Below are 22,051 nucleotides of genomic sequence, written 5' to 3'. Positions count from 1 at the left end.
AGACAGAAAGAGAATTCTGTCTAAAGGCTCAGAGGAAAGTGAAGGTGGCCACAGGACATGGGCGCGGGGGAGGGGGGGGACGGCAAGACAGGGCTGAGGAGAGAACTTACTTTGACATTTCTCCCCAGTGAGATGGTAGGTAATGGGACAAGAAGGAAGCCATTTGAAGACAAGGAGCATGTCTAATGCAGTGGCTTCTCAGTGAAGTGCCTATGGTGGATGGATGAAGAACTGACGCTTTGTAGTTTCTCTAGTATCCTAAGCCTGGTGAGATGGGGCCCTGGTTGCTGGAGCCCATCATGGCTGCAAAGCTAGGCAGGATGGGCAATTTGATTATTCAGGACTACAAATACATAGGCCCATAAATCAATGTGAACTCATCCTTATTCCTCAGAAGAGGACACTAAAACTTAGAAACTAAGTTGACCAAACTTAGTCCCCATTATTGGTTAATATTTTGGATGCTTCAGATGCTGGGAGCTGGGGCTGGGTGCCAATGTACGGTGGCCATATATAGATTGTGACACTCCAGGGTCAAGGTGGGTAACACATGCTTGTGGACTACCTTCTGGAAATCTGAGTTACTGAGTAGATGCTAGAACATACAAACCATAAGACTAGCCTTGGAAAAGTCAGGGCATTCTAAGTTCTTCCACTGCCCACCTACAGCTCACCTTGGACATACACTCCATGGCTCTATGGTTAGAACTCGACGGAGCCACCCCTAAGTGTAGCATCCCTTGCCGGTTAATATGGCTTCTCTCATATTGGCAATGTGTAGTAAGATAGTAAGTCCAACCTATGTGAACACACTCTCTCATGGCAAGTAACAACGTCAAACTCTTTATGTCGTCTGGAGGGTGCAGGGTCAGTATCAAGTGCAACTGCATTATAATGCAGTATCTCACCAACACCCTCATGCAACATGATTGAGATCAACTCCCAGGTCATGATCTGCTTTGGTGCTCTTTAGCCCCCAGTGACTATGTTTTTTCTAAACTCATCTCTCACGAAGACCCAGAATTAATACTGCTACATAAGGCCCAGGAGACAGAGGTTGAAGCCAATTGTACTACTCTGTGGCTCACACAGAATGTGACAGTGCACAGTTACAGTTCTAGGATGGATTGCTTTCTCACTCCTATTAAAAGTACAAGTAAAACCACCATGCAATGATGTTTCTATGTCTCACAGACATAAAGGGTCCTGAGACTAACTATACAGTAAGCAGGGGGTTAAAACTTAAGCATCAGTGCTTATTTAACTTTTCAAAGATTATCCTGATCTTTGGCAAAGAAAAATAAGCTCAGCTTGATTCAGCTAAATAGAGATGTCTTGGTGCAGAGAATTGTATTTATATCTGAATAAACATCCTCTGTCCTCAGAGCTTCACAAACTAAAACACACACACACACACACACACACACACACACACACACACACACAGAGAGAGAGAGAGAGAGAGAGAGAGAGAGAGAGAGAGAGAGAGAGAGAGAGGAGAGAGAGAGAGAGAGAGAGAGAGAGAGGGAGAAGGAGAGGGAGAGAGAAACCAATATACAGTGCTAAAACACACACACACACACTTTCCACATTTCCTGCTGTTCAAGTACCATTAAAACAGGTTTAGAAATTACTTATGACACCCAGAGAACACACACTCACACACACATACACACACACACCTTCCTATAATGGAAAACAGTAGGTATGTAAGACAATGTTTACTGATAAGCCAAATTTAGATAATTCAAGCAAAAGGTTTTTTGTTGTTTGTTTGTTTTAACTCTTGGGATAAATTATCCAATTGACTGACTCCACATCGAATGGAATTCTTCATTTAGATTTCATAACCTTTGCTTTTGCCTGAGCTTTGCTGCCAGGAGTATTGTTTACTCAGGGCAGCATACACACAGATATGGTCTATGCATCGCCGTGGCATGGAGGCTAAGCGGGGAACATGCACAGCCTGGTCTGTGAACGTGCCCTCGTCCTGTAAATCTTGAGGCTATTTACTGTCACACAGGAAGCCAAACCTCTTACTCTCCCGACCATCCAAGAGACAGCAATTAGCCCAGATTATCAGACCAACAATGACATGCCGTGTGAAGAGAGACACCGAGCCAACTCCACATCCCAAAGACTGGCATATTCAAGTACACTTAGGACATTAATAGCAATTTACGTGCCATCACTGAGACAAAGCCACAAAGGCTTCGCTGGCAGCCTCTTATTTGGAAGCCTATTATTTGTGGGAGTTACAGGCTATAATCACAACAGAAACTTTCAAAACCCTTATCTTCCGTGACGCACCAAATCTATTTCAGAGCCGTAATTGCGATGTCACTGGAGACTCTGCTGCTTAATGCACTCAAATGCCATTTAGTGTTTGCAGGGTCATTACAGCTAGCAGAGGGGTGGGGGTGGGCTCCGGCAGAAAGCTGAGCGCCAAGAAGCAGGCAGACCGGGTGGGGGACACTAGGCACTATTGTGCCCAGTGCACTTAGAGATGGTGTTGTTTGGAAAATTCAGTTGACTGCTGCAATGAGAGCAAAGGCTTGAAATAGTCTATGGAATCAACAATTTCGAAGTCAGGAGCTTGACTCTGGAGATAGTCTATGGATCTATCTAGCAGGTATCTACTTTCGTTCTGAGATTCTCATCTAAGAGTAAGAGGATTGAGCTTTTTAAATTTAGCTTCCCCCACCCGCCACCACCACTTTCCCCTTGGTTAATTACAGAAATCTTTGCAGCGGAAATGGTCCAGCTGTCCTGAGGGATGAAGAATCTGCCTTGGCCTTTCTAGATGTGGTACTATGGAAAGAAAAGGCAGAATGAGTGATGGTAAAAATGTTCAGGAATCTAGAAAAAGGTGCTACTTACAGATGGTCAAAGAACACATACGGAGACTGACCCAGAAACTAACATAAGAAAAAAGCACCATGTGTCTTAAAGGAGTATTTCCTTGACCTAAGTCAGGCAAAGGTCATAATAAAAGGTCTTTAAATATATACAGCTCTTATTTTTTTCAACCTGGCTATGAACTACACAAGGAGAGACTTACTTATTTGACTTAAGATTTATAAGGTAAATCTTCAAAGAAATGTTGGAATTACCAACCCATCTCTAGGTCCACTTGGATAATTTTTATGTTCTATTTTATAGTGCTGAATTGATTTTTAAATAAATGAGAAATACAGAAGAGGTCAAGTTCACTCAGACTTCAGGGAGGCAAGTGTTCAACCAGCTTCCCCCTCAAGTTCCCACAGAGAGAGTAAAAGACACAGGGTCTCATTCTGAACCTGTCTCCTTCACTCGGAAACATAACTTTGTCCTCTGAGTGTTAGCTTGGAGGTTAATACCCTTATAACATGAAAGTCCTTTGAAGTCAGAGAGGAAAGGATGAACATCTCAAGAACACATAAGAAGCCAGTACATATGAAAGAAAAAATCCAACTTCACTACTAATCAAAAAGATACAATTTAAAAGAGCTCACAAAGACTGAAAAACTGTTCAGGTATTATTGTTGAGGGTGTGGGGAAACTGCAGTTATAAATTGCTAGTAGGAACTATAACGTAATAGAAATTTCCAGAAGACACATTTACAATACATCACAAAGGCATTAGACATATTAATATCCTTTGATATAGCAATTCTTTTTCTAGAAATTTACCCAAAGAAGTAACAGAAAATATGCATTGTATTTTCTAAACCAGGAGGTTTACCATTGTGCTATTAATAATAGTAAAAAAAAATTATGGACCTGCCCTATAACATGTTCCAAGCAACTATTTAAAGTTGTATTTGAGAGGAATGTTTAATAATATGGAAAATATTCATAACATATTTTGGGGGAAATAAGTAGGCTACAAAATGACAGGTAACTTTTGTACACCCACATAAAAACATACACACAAAGTGCTGGAAAACCAAAATGCACAAGGTAAGTGGTAATTTTATTCCATGTTATTTTTTGTTTTCTCTAATTTTCTACACTAACTATTCATTTGTAATTGGGGGAGTAGGGGAGGAGGATGAAGAAAAAAGTGCATGCAAGATTTAAACAAAACATATAAAGCAAAAAAATCTACATCTGCAGTAGGCTCTAGTGTGTGGCCACTTTTAAAGCTTGGGGATGAGAATAAACCAGTCCAGTTTGCGACCAAACCCAGGTATAAGGAAAGATGGTTGAGTGAAGTAGGGTTCTGGTCTCCGAGGAGAGCGTTATCAAGCCATTTCCAAAGTCTCTCTAAAGTAAACACACACCTATGAAAACTTAGATGGGTTTTTCTCTCTTCCCATGAAAACTAGCACCAGACACAGAAACCCAGTGAGACGAGATGGCAAACCCGCTTAGAGAATAGGCATTAGGCCTCTCTATTACCTTCTCTGCCTTGTGCCCAACACCAAAACCGAGTAGTAAAATATGACAGGAACGGATCTCCTGAACGAACGAGTGAATGAGAGAAGGCATGGATCCTGGAGCAAGTTCAAAGCCACAGTGACGCCAGCTCCCCACAGGGAGGATGGAGAAGGGAGAGAGAGCAGCTACAGTTATCTCTCTCCCTGTCAGGGATATCTGACATTATAGGGATGAGTGGGAGGTCAAACACAGCAAAAACTAAAATAAATAAAAAGGTCAAAGGGGGGGGGGGCGGGGAGCCTTTCTCAGGTAGCTCTGGCTGGGAGACATTTTAGACTACTCAAAAGAATGTCTGTGCTGCTTTTAAGCATGCAAAACCAAGAAAAGAAAGAAAAAAACCCAAATGCCTTTAATCCCAGCACTCAGGAGGCCGAGTCAGGTGGATCTTTGTGAGTTCCAGGCCAGGCTGGTCTATAGAGCGAGATCCAGGATAGCCAGGGATAGGCAGAGAAAGTATGTTTTGAACTCGCCCCCCTCCCCTTAAAAAAATCAAGTCTTGACAATCTATTCCAGGTGACCACATCTCCCAAAAGACCCACAATACCGCCACCAGCAAAATCCACACTTCATCTTAAACTTCATCTAGGCTCATTTAAAAATAAGCATTCTTTGAATGCTAAGTATCAGGCTTCAGCTGAGGCGCTTTGTTTTGGATACAAGAAGCGTGATCCTTTTCAGAAATCCATAGTCCAGGGAGAGGACAAGTATGGATGAGCAAAGGACTCTATCCCACCTCCAGGATGCCATCCAGCACACCCCAGGAGTGTGAGCCATGTTCTGAAGCTGAGCTCCATGACACACTTGTTAAGTGCCACAAGCTCCGAGCCATACTGAGAGATTTGACCACTGTGGATGGCTTCTAGGCAAGGACTACCTCACCGCAGCCAGGCAGAGAATGGACATCCATAGCCCCGAGACATTCCAGGAGAGAAAAAGAGAAAGAAAATGTTGCGTTAGGTACCTGTGGAAATTTAACAAAATATTAAACAATGGGAAATTTCCACCTGCAGGTCCATCTTGCTAGCCTTCACAACTATTCTGATGAATTACTCTGATGTGCCTCCAAACTATTTTGCTTATATTTTTAAGTGTTGGAATTTTTAAGTAAATGTGAATTAACTTTAGGCATATAAAGTGCTAACATGTGTTAGCAATTAATACAATGGTAAGGATCAATTTAGCCTGTTAATTTTCTATCATTATTGTTTTTTAATTGTGCTTTAATTTACAATTTTGTAAGATTTCTTTATTTTATTACTACTTGCTCTGTTGTTTTAAACCTTTGTGTCTTTGATGATGGTATTTATTTAGCCACTCATCCTAGCTTATTGTGTTTTTATTGTTCTCTTTAATACTTGTGCATCTTAATTGTTTGTAACTTTCATTTTGTATTTCAAATACAATTTTATCACTCGCTTGCCAGTTTAACCCTGCCATAACTTTACAAGTGAATAGTATATTTTTATTTCATACTTGGGTCTTACTGTCTCACGCTTTTAAACATTTTACCTCTTGACACATACACATTTTTCCTATTTATCTTCCCTAATTTTATTCAAAGGGTAGCCTATTCACACCCCTGTGTATGTAGTCTTTTACCTGTTTTTTAAGAGTGTTATATGCACAAGGGGAAAGGAAAGTTGATGAAGTCTCAGGCCACTGAGGTGAGGCACTTTCTTACCCCTTGTCTGGAAGAGATGGCTATTAAGTAATTCTTGTTCCAGTTTCCTGCATGCTGACCTTTCAGCTTCTAACACTGTTATTTTATGTGCAAGAGCTATTAAAATATTCACAGATGAAAGTCCCCCTTTTCTCCATCTTACTGCCCCCTAGATTAGAAAAAGCAGCAACCACGGCAACAGAGCTGCTTCTAACTGGTATGTATACTCCATGTGCCAGCTGCAACTTTCCTTCTGTCCCAATGAGCCTCCTAATCTCTCCAAGGGATGCTTGGTTTGTTTCTGATCTCTGATGGCCTCTGAATTTCATGGGGCCACTGGGTAAAAAGTCACAACAGAGGTAAAGAGTAGGCATCTGCAGGAAAGGACTATCCTTATAATTTTCCAGCTTTAATTTTGATGACAGAATTGAGGAGACATAGTAATTGGAGAGGCTATGAAACCAAAGAGGGATAACTGAGTTCTTATAGCCTTTTCTCATACCCTTTAGGTTCCAAAATACTCATCATAGGGTAACTTAACAAACACTAGTACTGTAAGGGTCTTGGCAACTCCTCCATGTAAGTAGTTCAAGGTCTATGGGCTTAAAGGTCCATTTGGACAAAAGTGAAAGTCAGAGGCTTTAGAGGGTGATTGTGTGGGGTCCACACCTGGCTCCACCTCTTACATGTCTTTTTGGCCTCAGCTGACAGACTCTAGTAGGAAACTCAATAAACATCAGAAGCTGGAGCTCCTGACATAAGATATTGGTAGAGGCACAGCTTAGCTCTAAACCTTAAACACACAGTGAGGCATGTCTTCTGTCCTTTACCCCTCTAGAAGGGGCACAGAGCCTTCAAACTTGTGGACGGCCTCTCCAGAATGACTGGGTTCAGTGAGGGAAGGGCCTGATTCTTCCGCTGTCCAAGCATCGCCCCCTGGCAGTGTCCTTTGGGTAGAAGCTCAGTTGAGGCCATGACCGATCACTTCCTGAAGAGAGTGGAAGTGTAATGTCTCACAAGTGTTGACTTTGAAGGAATACAATTTTGTGGAAGTTTGGGGAGGCAAGGAAGGTAGACTAGACTTGCACCCCAAGGACAGTGGATGAAAAAGCAAAGACAGAGAAAAGGGGACAAAAGATAAAAGGGAAGCTGGGATATCCTGTTCTTGAGGAAGTCACCATGGAGTTTCTGTTTATACATATTTCAAAAGCCTTTCTTTCGAAAAATGACATTATAATTCCCTTTAAAAAGAAAGCACGCCAGATCAGAATCAAAGACAAATACAGAATATACCATCTTACTTGACTTGAAATCGCTTTCCCAGCACTGTTTGGCTCTAAAACAGTATGAGGGTGAGGTCAGCTGGGGCAGGAGTGGGAGGGGAACATTAGACTGCCTGGAAAAGGCCAGGCTATTCTGTGCGCATCTATGGGCTCTGCCCTTCGTCCTCTCTCTGCCCCCCTTTTTCACCTTTGTAAATTATGAGAAAGGGGCAGGCACATGGAGACACTGGACAGCAACCAAAACACAAGTGCATTGCATGTGCCAAAATGTCACACACGTGTATCCACCATTTGCACATTAAGTTGTAGAAAATATGGCCCCAGAAGGGAAAACACTACATGTAAATACTAAACTCTAGTCAGTGATACACATACTAGTAATATTTATGTAGGGGAGAGTATACTGTTTTCTATACCATGGAATGGAATGTTCAATGAACTGATGAAGGTCTGAAGGATGCAGATACGTATGTACCATGATGCTGGTAAACTGGTAGTCTAGTTGGTGAGTCCAATGACTGCACTATAAAAAAATCATGTGTGTGGATGCACAAGTGTGTGGGTGTATGTGTACATACACATGCACAAGGCATAAAGAGAGGTTAAGACAAACTCAGGTGTCAGTCTTCAGGAGTTGTCCATACTCGCACACTTTGCTTGAGACAGAGTCCTTTACTGGTCTGAAATTTTACCATGTGGGCTATACTTGCTGGCCTGACAGCTCCCAGGGATCCACCTGTCTCACCTTGCCAGCACCAGGAGTATAGGTGCTGTACCTGGCTTCTTACATGAGTTCTGGGGATCTGAACCCAGATTCTCATGTTTGCAAAACAAATTGATAACCCCAGGCCTTTGCACCATTAAATTCTCTTTTGAGGGGGAGGATATTTGTCGAATTTTAAAGTAAGTTTTTGGGAAATTAAAAAGTTTGCAAAGAAAATAATATTAATTCCTTTTCTTTTTTCTTTCTTTTTTTTGTTGTTGTTTTTTGGTTTTTTTTGAGCCAGGGTTTCTCTTTGTAGCTTTGTGCCTTTCCTGGATCTCTCTCTCTGTAGACTAGGCTGGCCTTGAACTCACAAAGATCCACCTGGCTCTGCCTCCCTTTTCTTAGGGAAGCCCTAATGCTAGGAAAAATTTGAAGAATGGTGCAACTAAGTAGACTTTCACATGCATAGAAGTTACTAAGGTGAAATCCTAGAAACTGATTGAATAGGTCTGGAGGGGGCCTGAAGTGCCTCACTGTTCACTGGCCCCCATGGGATGCTGTAAAGGGGCAGGCCACACTTTGCACAGACTAGCAGGACAGGATGGGGCAGCAAGGCAGAGGCTGTGAGCAAAGGATTACAAAAGTCACCAGAGAGGGAACCGAAATAGAGCCTGCACTTTGTAGATGAACACAGTGGTTGAGACTTAGCCAAAGGGTTCAATGTGAACATGACCTGGGCAGGCTTGAAAAATTATAATTTGGTGAATTAGTATCTGAAAGAACTGAAAATTGCCACGAGTAGAGACTATAATAAATGTAGGTAATTCTATATTTATATTTAAATCCATATTATGTCTTTGCTTAGAGCCTATTTTTATGCTAATGTGTGTTAACTTCTTATACATGGCTAATTTTTAATATGGGTTCTATTTAGCTTAGAAAAGCAAAAAGCATGGTTTTCTGTGTTTGTTGTTGCCTTGTTTTGTTTTGAAAGGAAGTCTGTCTTTCACAGTATGACCACGCCTTTCACACGACTGCATCACTTTGGGCATCTGACCAATGAGTGGCAGATAACAGAGAAGGTCATACTGCCCAATATGGCCGCCAGTAGTTACAAGCTATTTATTTTGAAATTAACTGAAATCAGGTAAAATTAAAAACTCCTTCTCTAACACTAGCCACATACCAATTAATAACCATAGATATGTGTTATTAATGGTTAACTGATTGAACAAGATTAAAACAGACTATTCTCTACAGGACAACAATCTCATTGTTTTAGTCGCTTGTAAAAAAAAAAAAAACATATAAAAGAATACACGGCAAACACCAGTCCTATTTATAAGCAATTCGTATATTTTAGTTGGTTGGAACACATACATAAATGCCTCTTATGATAGCCAGCTCCAAGATTCCTTTAAGATAATGTATTATATTGATTACATTAGCTGGTACAGCTCTGTCCAAAAAGTAGATGACTAAGGCAGACAACTTCCACCCCTTTTAGCTTCTGGTGACTTTATGGATTGCCAGAGCTGTGTCTTATTAATGTTTGTATTACTGATGTGGGATATTAGAAGGTATATATATAAAATTTATTCATTTATTTACCTACGCTGCGAAACTCAAGCAGATTTAGATATGAAGAGACCTAAATATTTACTCTTAGAGACGTGGAAAAGAATCTCTGCAGACTCACATATAGTCAGAGATGAAGCAGAGACTTCAAAACGTGACCCAGTTTTACTATTGTGTAGTAACAATGGGATTTCTCTAAGAAAAAAAGGAGTAATAGTCTACCAAAAACAAGCTTGTGTTAGAGCACAGACTTCAGAAAGCAACGGCAGGCCAAACTAGGTCCAGGAGAAAGTAGTCCCCTTCAGAAACCTATGCTGTTTCCCACAGTTGAGCTTTGTTTAATTTTCCCGGCATACAATTCTTCTTTTACTTGTGACTTTGAACATCTCTCCTTGTGCTTCATTATTCTGGGCATAGGAAAATATTCACTGTTCATAAATATCACATGACCGTGGACAATGGCTTACATAACTTCCAGCTGAATTGTCCTTTTTGGAGTACAGAAAACTCAATCTTCCCGAAGGAAAATAAGCTATCCGTAGTCACATGGGCAGAGCTGACACACATACTTTGCGCATGCACACAGAACATGGATGTAGAGCCCTTTGGAGTGAACACATCTCTAGCCATGAAATCACCCAAGCCACTTTGAATCTACAAATAGATAAGGAGTGTGCAGAAAAATGATGCTTGCCCTAAGCCCAGAGTACGGCTGTCTTGGGAGGGGGGTGCACTTTTCTTTAGATAGTACTGGTTGTTCACGAGTTGATTAGCATCAGAGTGTTCATTTGTTTTCAGTGTGTATCGGTGTGCACCATGTGCTTGCCTGATGCCTGCAGAAGCCAGCAGCGGGGTTGGGATTCCCATGGAGCGGAGTTAAGACAGTTGTCCGAATGGATCCTGGGCCCTCTGCAAGAGCAGCCAGTGCTCTTAACCGCGGAGCTGTCTTGCTAGTCCCATCATGAGAGTTTTGTGTTGTTTCAGGTACAGAGTTTGGCTAATATATGTTACATGACATATATGCATTCCCCAAAGATAAAAACAAAACAAACAAACAAAAAAAAGCTTATGTTTACTGAATGAGTGAGTGACCGGGGAAATATGAGAATGAATGAGTGAGCCAGTGAATGATCTGGCCATATTTGCTTGTGGTACCTTTAAATGCAGTTAAGCTGGCAGCTAGGAAGAATGATAGATATATATAACATTATAGCACTTTGTTTTTAATTCATTAACAACTATGAGCTGGGAAAACGTTTTTTCAAGTCTCTCGTGCAGGAGTTGACACGGTGTTGCATTTTAAAGGTCTTCTGATTTAGGTAAAGAGTTCCATCATGAAGGAAACTTTGCAGAGTCTGGTCATGCATGTGTGGACCCCCCATTTTTCTCAGCTCCTTCATGTCGCCAGACTGCGGCTCTTCCCTAGTCCCTGGTCACAGGACCTGAATGTCATCCAAAGGCAGCAGACTGGAGGCACATCTGGATACAATTTAACCTTTTCAAAACCCAAATGCAACCTCAGTTTGTTAAAAGATAATTAAACTTGGTATTGCTAAAATGAGTTTTTAAAGATTTGCATATGAATTTAATGATTACCTCTCTTTTTCAGTCCTACAATTTCACACGATGCAACACGATCTTAATATACACTGTAAGTAAAGGGTCTCTCAGAAGTAGCTGAGAAAAAAGTAAAATGGTGTTATGCAGCTAAGTGTTGCTAAATAAACCTTGTGATACCTAAATGCTCGGCGCGTGTTTACTGAAATGGTAGGATATTTCTGTCCTACTGATTTACAGTCTATTTACTTACTTAAACCATGTTCATTTTCCCTCCTCCACCTAACATGAGAAAAAGGAAAAAGCCAAAACAAAACACCCACATTACACAATTTTTCATGAGAAAAGCTTCATCTCTATTTTTCCAGTTCTATGATTATCATGAACCAAAAATTAATGAATTTTCCCCCGATGACTGGGTGTCATTGGCAGCCTGCCATTGCAGAGACAATACTAACACTCACACTTGCACTAAAACCTTTGGGTAAGCAAAATCTACAGGTGGGTTGACACTCCAGGCTGGCTGCAGCAAATTCACCCAACTCACATTTTCCAACAATTTAAAACAAATAATCTCACCCTGCAGGGTAATGTCTCCGCTTTTACTAATCTCTATCCCCAAAGGGAGGGAGTTCTTGGAGTCAGACCTTCTCCTCCTCCTCCTCCTCCTCCTCCTCCTCCTCCTCCTCCTCCTCCTGCATATCTGAACTCAAGCTACAATCTGAGAGGGAAACGTGGGTGGGCTAGTTGCTTGACCTGGTGTCCCTTTAGCTAAGGGACTCAACTGTCACATTGTAGAGTTTCTGAGCTGAAAGGGACCTTCAGGTTGGCTCACCAGGATCCCAGGTTCTAAGTTTCTTCCTTTCTGGTTACCTCCACTCTCCTACAAGCAGGGTGAGCAGGGTCCACCTCCACAGCAGGCGAGGAGCAATGAGAATTATGAGCCACCCAACAAACAAGTACTCCAGCAGAGATCCCCTAGGAAGAGAGGGGCTCTGGGGCTATGGACCTATGAAGGCGATGCTCAGCAACATCACCATAACAACACTTCACATGCTGAGTGGAAGAGGAGACAACCTTGGGTTTTATTCTCATCCAAAACACGGGTTCCTAAACATTTAGAGAGCAGGTTTTTATTGTTGTTGTTGGTGGTGGTGGTGGTGTCTGTTTATTTTGTTTTCCAAGCAGGGTCTTGCTGTGGAGCCCAGGCTGACCTTAACAATATGATCCTCTCATCTCTCTCCTAAGCATGATTGCTATCCCTGGTCTAGAAAGGTCATGCTCAAAAAGGGAGATTTAAGAACATTTTTGGATTTAAAACAGCCTATTTATGGATAAGTGAAACACTCAATATAATCATTATTACCAGATACCTTACAGCTGATACAGTGGATGTGGCCCTTAAAATGTTTTTAATTTGGTAGCATCTTTTCTTCTCCCGAATGACATTTTCACCAAAATAAGGAAACCATATATGTATTTTAAGACCATAGACATATGTAGGGGATGTAGCGATGAAAGGTACAACGGTAATAAATGTGCTTTTGTGAAGTTAAGTGCCTACGAGGTTGGTGTGGGAGACATGGAAGGAAAGGATTAATAGGACGAAAGACACCAAGTAGTAACTGAGCTTAGGGCAGTAAATATGGTTGGGACAGGAACGCGACAGTGAAGGTAGTGTGGGAGTGAAGGGACAGTCGTACAGGTGTCATATAGAAGTGAATGCAGGGGCTGGAGCGATGGCTCAGTGGCCTAACCTCCAGGGTACCAGGCACTCAGATGGTGCGCAGACACAGGAGGAGGAGGTTAAAGATGTAACCAGGTAGCCGGGCGGTGGCGGCCCACGCCTTTAATCCCAGCACTCAGGAGGCAGAGCCAGGTGGATCTCTGCGAGTTCGAGGCCAGCCTGATCTACAATGTGAGATCCAGGACAGGCACCAAAACTACACAGAGAAACTCTGTCTCGGAGGGAAGAAAAAAAAAAAAAAAAAGATGTAACCAGGAAGAGGTCAGTGGACCACATGAATTGGAACCTAGAGTTTAAAAGCAGGTAGGTTAGGTTGGGCCAAAAACTATGGGAAATCCTGTCTGTGGATTCAGAGTCTGGGCCTGCTTAGGCAGGCAGTAAAGCCTGCTAATTATTCCTGAGCAAAGAACGGCACTAGAAGACTTCCATGGGTACTGGAAAAGAGGCAAACCATAGACAGTAACAGCAGAGTCTGCTGCAGAAGCCTAGTTAATGGACTTCTTCCAGAACTTGGATGGTGGCGGGGTAATGGAAAGAAAGACGCTGGTTGCTAGGTGTTCTTCAAGAATGTCTGATTGACAGAGAAGTGGAACAGTCTCCCTGAGCTACTGACTCTCTCAACATATTGAGAATTGCCTGAGGTCACACGAAAACACAGTATTTAAGGAGGTGTAATTTAGCTTTCATGGTGTCCATTGAGGGGGTCCTGAGGCCTTGAATAACTCTGTGCCCACCTTAAATCCACGCCTTTGCATCAGAATGGTACCCTAACCTACCATTAATAGGAGATACCTTTGGTAAAAACTGCTCATAAAGAGGAGAAAACGATCAAACCAGGGAGTTATCACTTGAAGCACTTTATACTGTATTCATGTGAAACAACTTATGTGTACGTAACCAACCCCTTTACCACTCACTTCCTCATTTCCTCCTAACCATCCCCCAGTATTGGGCTTACCAAGACAGGTCCTCTACCCACTACCCATGTAGGACGTTACCTCTACACCTTTGTAATCCCCTTGTTCTGCACTCGGACAAAGGTGAGAGGTCCACATTTTACACGACTTAAAAACCGACACTAGCTGGATAAGATATGGGTGCTGTGGAAACGCAGCCAGGAGCAGATGAATGCTGCCCAGAAAATGTCCTCCATCAAATGAGACACAACCCAGAGCACAGCTGGGAATTCCATTGCTGCTTTGGGTTTAGGGATTGTTTATTTTTGCTTTTTGGCTCGGATCTTTCATTCCTGCCCCTGTCTCTTCTTGTGTCTCCTCCCTTTTTCTCCTTCTCTGTCTTGGCAGTTAGAACCCTACTCTGTGTATGCCCATGCCCCGGCTTCTAATACCAACATCTAAAAATACATCTCGCTACAACCAGCCTCGTCTCCTGCAGGTGGCACATTTCAAATCTGACACCAAAGCAACATATCCTATCACCACTGTCCTTTGATGCACTGAGCCTGTATATTAAAGACTCAGAAATAAAGTAACCACAATTTACAGGGGGGAAAATTAATACACGTGAGTGACTCTTTCAAGTGGCATTTTCCAGCCTAGTTTTTGTGCTGGGCTTATGTAATCAGACATAATTGTCTGCATATGTTTGTTATACTATCTCAGAAATGATTTCCAGCCTACCAGATGACGTCAAATACTGGACATCTCCTTCCTCTGGCCCCATCTAGTCCTGCTCCCTACAGCACTGCAATTTTGGGGGTGGGGGAGACATCAAATAAGAAAACTGTCAGACCCAACTCTCAGTGAGTCATAAGGACATCCTTCAGTTTCTTTTTTTTTTGCATGTCTCTATATTTTTGTTCCCACATCTTATATGTTCTTCATAGTCTCCTCTTTCATGTATGCACAGAACTATTTCTGGAAATGTCTAATACCTCACAAACATTCAGTGATGCACAGATGCATGTGCTTTTAATGCCACAGACACCCAGCTCCTGCCTTCACTGGGAACTTCACTTTGAGAACACACACTACATGGAACCCTGTGCTCTCCTAGGCAGGTTTCCCAGCAAGGCACATGATAACAATGACTACTGTTAGCATAGCACGACATGGGAAGAATCCCTTCTCCAAATTTTTCTAGAAAATGGCATGACTGTTGAAAGTATGTTCCACAAAACAGGCTGGCCTTCCTTCTCAAAGAGAGATCAACAGTTAGGATACTGAACTCGGAAGACATTCCACCTGAAGGCAGGACAAAGAATACTTGCTGGGGGTGGTGGTGGAGGTGGTGGTGGTGGTGGAGGTGGTGGTGGTGGTGGTGGAGGTGGTGGTGGAGGTGGTGGTGGAGGTGGTGGTGGAGGTGGTGGTGGAGGTGGTGGTGGAGGTGGTGGTGGTGGTGGTGGTGGTGGTGGAGGTGGTGGTGGTGGTGAGGATGGTGATGGTGGCAATGGTGGTGGTGGTGGCGGTGGTGGTGGTGGCGGTGGTGGTGGTGGAGGTGGTGGTGGTAGTGGAGGTGGTGGTGGTGGTGGTGGTGGTGGAGGTGGTGGAGGTGGAGGTGGTGGTGGTGGTGGTGGTGGTGGTGGTGGTGGTGGTGGTAGAGGTGGTGGTGATGCACACGTTTAATCCCAGCACTCAGTGACAGAGGCAAGTGGATCTCTGTGAGTTTGAAACCAGCCTGGTCTACAAAGCAATTTCTAGGACTGCCAAGACTGTTACACAGAGAAACCCAGTCTTGAAATCCCCATCCCCAAAACAATTCTTAACTGTAAGCAACAGTATACATCACCACCCCCGAAAAATTTACTACCTAACGACTGGACTGGCTCCTTCCTGCCATATCTTTACCAAAGTGCTAGCCAAGCCATGTATGAGGCTCTCTAGTGATGGGAGACCTTGATTGTTACAGAGGCCAGTTTATACCTGTTATCATAGAACCTAGACTCCATTTCTCTGATGCTTCTACTCAGTAAACCCATCCTGTCCCGTTTAGACCATTCCTGATGAAGCTGAACCCTCTCTGAGAGCAGCATTAAAGTTGTTATATGTCACCCACACTTTCTCTTTTACAGGATAAGATTCTTCTTCATGCGTGTGTAGTTTATGTATGTGATTGTGTGGGTGTGAGCATGGGTTCACGTGGGTATGTGTACACATGTTGCTGTTGCATGAGTATGTTGAGGCCAAAGGTTGAAGTCTGGTATCTTCCTTGACTGCTCTTCACTTCCTTTCTTAAGACTGGGTCTCTCTCGCTAGGCTATCTCGCTAAAGAGCTCTAGGGTTCACCCTGCTCTGCCTCCCTAGTGATGGGTTTATGGATGTGTCGCCAGAGGACTTTTTCCATGGTGCTATGAATCCAACTAAAGTGTTCATGTTTGCACAGCACTTTACCAGTGGAGCGATCAGTCCCGCCATTCCTCATTTTTAAAAGAATTATTCTTCATCTGATAAAATAGCTGCTCTTCTCTTGATTCCTTCCAGATCTGCCATAATTGGGTAGGTCAAGACTCAATGCAGAGTTGAAGGGGCCATCCCCCATGTCCTTGTAGACATTATGCCTCAATTAGAATAGACTGAGATCACATTATTAAATCATGACTCCACTGTGTTCCTTTCACTCCCAACTTACTGTAATCATAACAGCAACAAACAATAACAACGACTCCCATCAACCAACCACAGTTCTGCCTTCTTTCAGCAGTTCCAAGCCAATCATCCCACTGGAGCCTCCCATGACCTCTAAATGCCTGGAAATCACCCCTGATCTAAAGAGCGGCCTCCCTTTTCCAGGCTTCCCTCGTGTCCCAGCCTGCTGTCATCGCTGCTGAGATAGCAGACGATTGATCTGAGAAATCAAGTTGGATTGCTGTCCCAAATCTACACTCGGTTCTCCTTGTGTCTGTCTGATCGATTTCACTCTGTGCGACATAGCTTGTCGCTATGAATTTTCATGCTAGTCAGGAGCCGCCAGCACACCCAAGAACAAGTGGAAGATAGTCACACACACACCCCCTCCCTGTCCCTTCAACATCCTAGGCCTTGGTGTCGGTGTTTGAAAATCATCTATTGGCAGATTTGGAAAGAGGGTGTTTTATTTTTATGGCCACAGACCTGGATTCAATGGATCTGGGCCACTGGCTTTCTTCTCCAGGTGTCCCGGTCCCAGCCTGTGGTGACATTTCCTAGCACTGTGGTACTAGGTGTCACCTGTTTAGCAGCTCCTCTCAGCTGAACACATGTGGCCGCAGGTGCCACGCAAACACTGATTGTGTCTGACAGCCTTAGACGCCAGCTGCCTGCACGAAGCCTGCCCAATCACCACGTTCTTTCATGGGGAAGATGCTGCCGATGGCATGGCCGATACAGAAACAAGAAACTAGGTGACTGTCCAGCTCAGACAAGTCCTACTAAGTGGCATTCTGGGCCCTGTGGCTTTGAAATAATTGGCAGCGATAGAATAGAAACAAAGGGTCCGGGGAGCCTTGTTTGCTTACACTGATGCCCTGCGGACTGTACATCTGACTGGCTGCGAGTCCATCACTGTATCCTCCTGTCTGGCTGATAACATGGCGAAGGGTATCCACCTAGACAGAGGAACAACAACAGAGAGGCAATTAGTCGGAGAGAGGGAGGGGAGGGATGTGGTGCATCCGTCATCGCACAGGCTACCAATGTGGCATGCCACATTCAAACAATCATTTTAGAGATACTCTTCCTGGGGGAGAGTCCAGGAGGAAGAGGGTGGGACTCTCCCTCAAGCCAAATCCATTGTTACTTCTGAGTTCAGTAAAACAGCAAAAGAAAACCTGGGTTCCCCAAATTGAGACAGATTGCACAATGCTGTGTGAGGTGACAGGGACTGTGGTATTGGAGGGCATGGAGGGAAGAGGATGGAGACGCTTCTCCCCCACCACACACCCCTTTTCTTCCCTATAGATTCTCCCACACAACTTGTAGGAGAGCAACAATTCTGTTTAGTCTTGGGCAGCCATGTCACAGAGAGAGGGGACTGGGATAAAGACCCATCTTTTTTTTTTTTTTTTACAAGTATTTAGACGATGGTAAGTTGTTTAGACACATGACCAAAGTCTGCCTGTATCACCTCAAATTTGTTCCAGGCAGTGTTTCTTGAGCAAGGGGCTGAGTCACCAGCCAGCTGTCTATTCCAGGCACGTAATGTTTTCTGTTCCAAGTGTCGGATAGGACACATGGGTAGACATGGTTCCTATCTTCCCAAGTCACTGTGACCCAGAGCATACGACTTTACCCTCTCCTGTCACACTTCATGCTGAGACAGTAGGATGGCTTCTTGAGGTGTCTATCTTGAAGGCGGATGGCTTTGCCAAGAAGCACTGAGGTTTTACACATGACTGACTTTTGGTTCCCAGTGTGGTCTTATCATCAGAAACTGGAGTCCATTGACCTCAAGGGTGACTAAGCATGTGTGTCTGGTCAAGCTGGCTTGGTAATTTTAAAGCTTAAAATGCAACAGGAGGTACTAAGGCATTTGCCTGAGCACTGATGACGTCTTTATGTTAGCAAATCCTGAAGATGGGAAACCAGCAGATGAGAGGGAGACTCAGAAGAGACAACGGGCTGAAATTCCTTTGAAGAATGATGAAGGTGCCAGGTCCACCTGCCTCACACGCCTCCTTCACCTCACTCTGTGCTTCTTCCTTTCCTACCTTCCTAGTGTGACTGACAAGCCAGAGCCAAATATACTCCCAAAGCCTGTCCACGATCCCTTACGAGAATGGTTGTATTTTCTGCTTTGTCTTGTTTTGATTTGGGGCTGCTGTGTGGCTGCCTCTCCCTTCCTTCCTTTTTCCCTCTCTCTGTCTGGACAGGAGCAGGAATCTGGTACAACTGAAGGTTCTTGGACTCTACTGAATTCACCTGGTGGCATATTGGCTGGGTCCCTACCTGTGATTGCACGTTGGCTCCAACCTGGGCCCCTTGGTAAGAATCCCCATTGAGTGACTGCACGCTCATGAACAAATCTCCAGAGTTTGACATGTTAAAAGAACTGGAAGAACCTGGAAAGGAAAGAGTGAGGCACCTGAATCACAGAAAGGAAAAGGCTCAACCCCGCAACCAACAGCCAAGAGGAGAATGGCATGCAAAGCAACCCCCCAAATCAAATGTAAGACAAAAACAACATCCACAGAGCCTGGTTAGTAGCATGAAGAACAGAGCAAGCAAGAGGGTGCACACTGTGGCTGTTACAGGAAGTTGCCATTAAGACTGCTTTCTGCTAGCAACTTTAAGCTGAGAAAGGGAAGCTGAATTCATCTAGTGTAGTCTACATAGGATTTCTCTTTCATGCCGCTAATGTTCTAGGTTTGGCCAGGGGGTCAGTAAGATGGGGACTATAGCCAATAGCATGGGTGGGCCAGTGACAGTTCTGCCACCACAAAGGAGCATCAGGACACCTTTTATGGATTCTAAATATGCTTTGCTGAACTCATCTACTCACATTGGGGCAGCACACAGGAGAGTGCATAGAGGCAATGTCTCCTGGGGTCTATTGATATTCTCGGTTTCTAGAAATAAGGTGAACATCTTTGCTATGTGGCAAGAGCTCAGGAAACCCCAAAGATGGCAAGATTATGTGCGAATGGCTTATTCTTCCCATCAGTTGCCAGAATACAGAAAGATGAAGCAGAACACTGGGCCAAGATTTTCAAGCATGCATGAAATGCTTCTAGTAACTTTTAGAGTAGGCCTCTAGAAGGAGAGGTTAGCATGGGCTTTCACCTCCAAGAGATGGAAGTTCCATCCAGCTGGCTTTAGAGCCAGCCACAGGCTTCTGTGGGGTGAACCTAGCCCAAGCTCACCCTGAACACCAGGGTTTCTGAAGCTAATTGGAGCTTGGAAGCCATCGTGCAGTTCAGCGCATAGGAAAGGAAGTTCAACATGCAAGGTCTGGTTAAAAACATGACATTAGCCTGGCAAAGGAGAGACCTCAGGGACCCAGGTCAGTTGCACTCTGTGACTTGTGCTAACCCTGTGCTCTTGCCCTGAGTCCTCTGACAGCCACCACCAATGGGGAGTCACCCAGCCATGAGTCATGCCCCGCTCCCAATCTGTTGCTTTCTTTCTCTTCTCCCAAGACAGGGATCCGAGCTCTGCAAGAGAGCTCTCTCTCCACAGCTAAGTGGAGGAGAAGGCCTTTCCTTTTCTTCCGGAGAACAGCCACTTAGTAGGCAGTGTGTTCTCCTCTCTGCCACAGCACCTGATAGACAACTGTCTACACTGCCATCACGTGTCAGCAGCAAGAGCCACTTAGAGGAATCGGGTGTTTGTAATTGTGTGAAGAATCACCAGTTAAGAACTATCTCCGTTTCCTTAGTTCTGGGGAGTGTGCATCTGTTTCTACATAAGCTGATGCTGCCTCTAGCCCTCATCTCATTCCTGCTTTTCCATGCAAAGGGAATGTTATCTTCATGGTTGAGAAAGAACTTAAGTATTAACAAAAGGACTGTGTCTCGTTTGGTACACATTTTTCTATGTAGCTTATCTAAAAGGAATTAGAAACATTGGATCTTAGCAAAACAGGAACAATATCTCATCATCTGTGATTTATATTCAGTCAGTGGGATGAAGATTAGGCCTGTAACTTCCTTCCATTATTATGTGACACACTATATTTGAAACCATCTTCCCCCACTATGGAGAAGCAACATGTAGCATAGATCCCGTTCATGTGGTTGTATAGCATACCCAGGCTTTGTCATACAAGTTATAGCCCACTCAGATAAAGTTTATAATCACAGAGACATTGCCTAAGTGATAAAGCCATTGCAATATAAGGGTCTTATTCAGTACTCATCGGAACCAATAACCTACACAATAGCCACATTCACGTCGTCAGACTTCCCATGCTCCTTAGCTCCAAAGTGCTGAGTCTGAAGCCCAGGTACTTTATTTCTCCCCTACTCCCAGACACCATATAATCATCACACATGCTGTCTGCCTGGCTAAGGTTTTATTGGTAACCACTACACAAACTGTGCCCCAAAGGACTACACTGAGGCCAAGGAGCAGGGCATCCATAGAAGCGTGCAGACATGGAGTGTGCCATTGACAAGATACACACTGCAATCGACACAGATGATTTCCAAATATATATGTGCATAGCTAAATTGTAAATACGCCTGCCTGTGTAATATACACAGGGATAAATATGCGCATACAAATGTACTTCTTGTACAAATGCATTTGTATCAGAGCAGTAATTGCAGAAATAGTCCCTCCTGCTCTTGGATGTGCTGGTTCAGCATTTCATGGTCTCTGTACACCCATGGATGGCACTGTCATGGCTTCTGACTCTCTACTGAGACTCTAGAGGAAGTGATGGAGTGGATGGAGGAGAAGGTATGTATAGTTCCACAGTAAAGTCTACATAAGCATGAAGGTACATGTGTAGGGGAGGGGTGTGTTCTTCACCCAGCATTGAAAGTTGGAAAAAATGGATCATTGAATGGAGAGCCTCCTGAGAAGTACATAATTCCCAGACAGAAAGTGAACGGGATTTCTTTGAAGGATTCCCAACGAGCAGCTGCATCTAACCCAGTTTACTGAGGTCACCCAGTCACTTTATCTTCAGGGTGCTGTAGAGTGATCCACAATGACTGGGAGCACACTTCAAGATGTGCTTGGCAGTTGGAAGGTTTTGGATTTGGCCTAGGAATGAAGGCAAGTGTACGCACAGAGATACTTGGGGTGTGTGCAGAGTGACATCTGCACTTAATTAGACAGAGAAGAAATAAAGAATCACCCAGGACTCTAAAGCATTTGCTTGGGCAAATACTATGACATGGAAATGTATTAACATCCATATTTTATAAGGCAAGTTCCTGAAGATAGTATTTTCATTTCAAACAATCTGTAGGAGTCTAAAGCTTGTTCAGAAAAACAATAACAAACAAACAAAACCCAAATATGCAAGAAAACCCAACTAACTTAATAATAAAATACAATGAAACCTAAACCCAGTGAACAGTTTCCCAGTCTGGGCACCACCGACACTTTAGGCTGGATGATTCTTTGCTGTGGGGAATATCTTATGCCTTGTGGGATGGTTAAATGGCTCCTTAGTTCTGTCTATCATGTCAGGTGACAACGAAAACCATCTCC

The 22,051-nt window shown here is 43.7% G+C and overlaps 1 protein-coding gene across 6 annotated transcripts in view; it reads right to left on the bottom strand.

Annotated features, from left to right (window-relative positions):
* Pbx1 (PBX homeobox 1) overlaps positions 1-22,051 on the bottom strand; it is a 311,495-nt gene that overhangs the window by 43,575 nt on the left and 245,869 nt on the right. For 4 of the 6 annotated variants that reach the window (XM_036202140.1, XM_036202139.1, XM_036202141.1 and 1 more), the window contains 2 exons: positions 18,836-18,948; positions 17,407-17,496 (listed from right to left, as the gene is read on the bottom strand). In XM_036202140.1, the coding sequence (XP_036058033.1) occupies positions 17,407-17,496; positions 18,836-18,948 (203 nt within the window). The remainder of the gene's footprint in view (positions 1-17,406; positions 17,497-18,835; positions 18,949-22,051) is intronic. The other 2 variants (XM_036202143.1, XM_036202142.1) reach the window with 1 other exon arrangement.

The sequence above is a fragment of the Onychomys torridus genome, chromosome 11 (assembly GCF_903995425.1).
Source record: "Onychomys torridus chromosome 11, mOncTor1.1, whole genome shotgun sequence".
In the NCBI taxonomy this organism is placed as follows: domain Eukaryota; kingdom Metazoa; phylum Chordata; class Mammalia; order Rodentia; family Cricetidae; genus Onychomys; species Onychomys torridus.
This window is presented reverse-complemented; position numbering and strand designations above follow the sequence as displayed.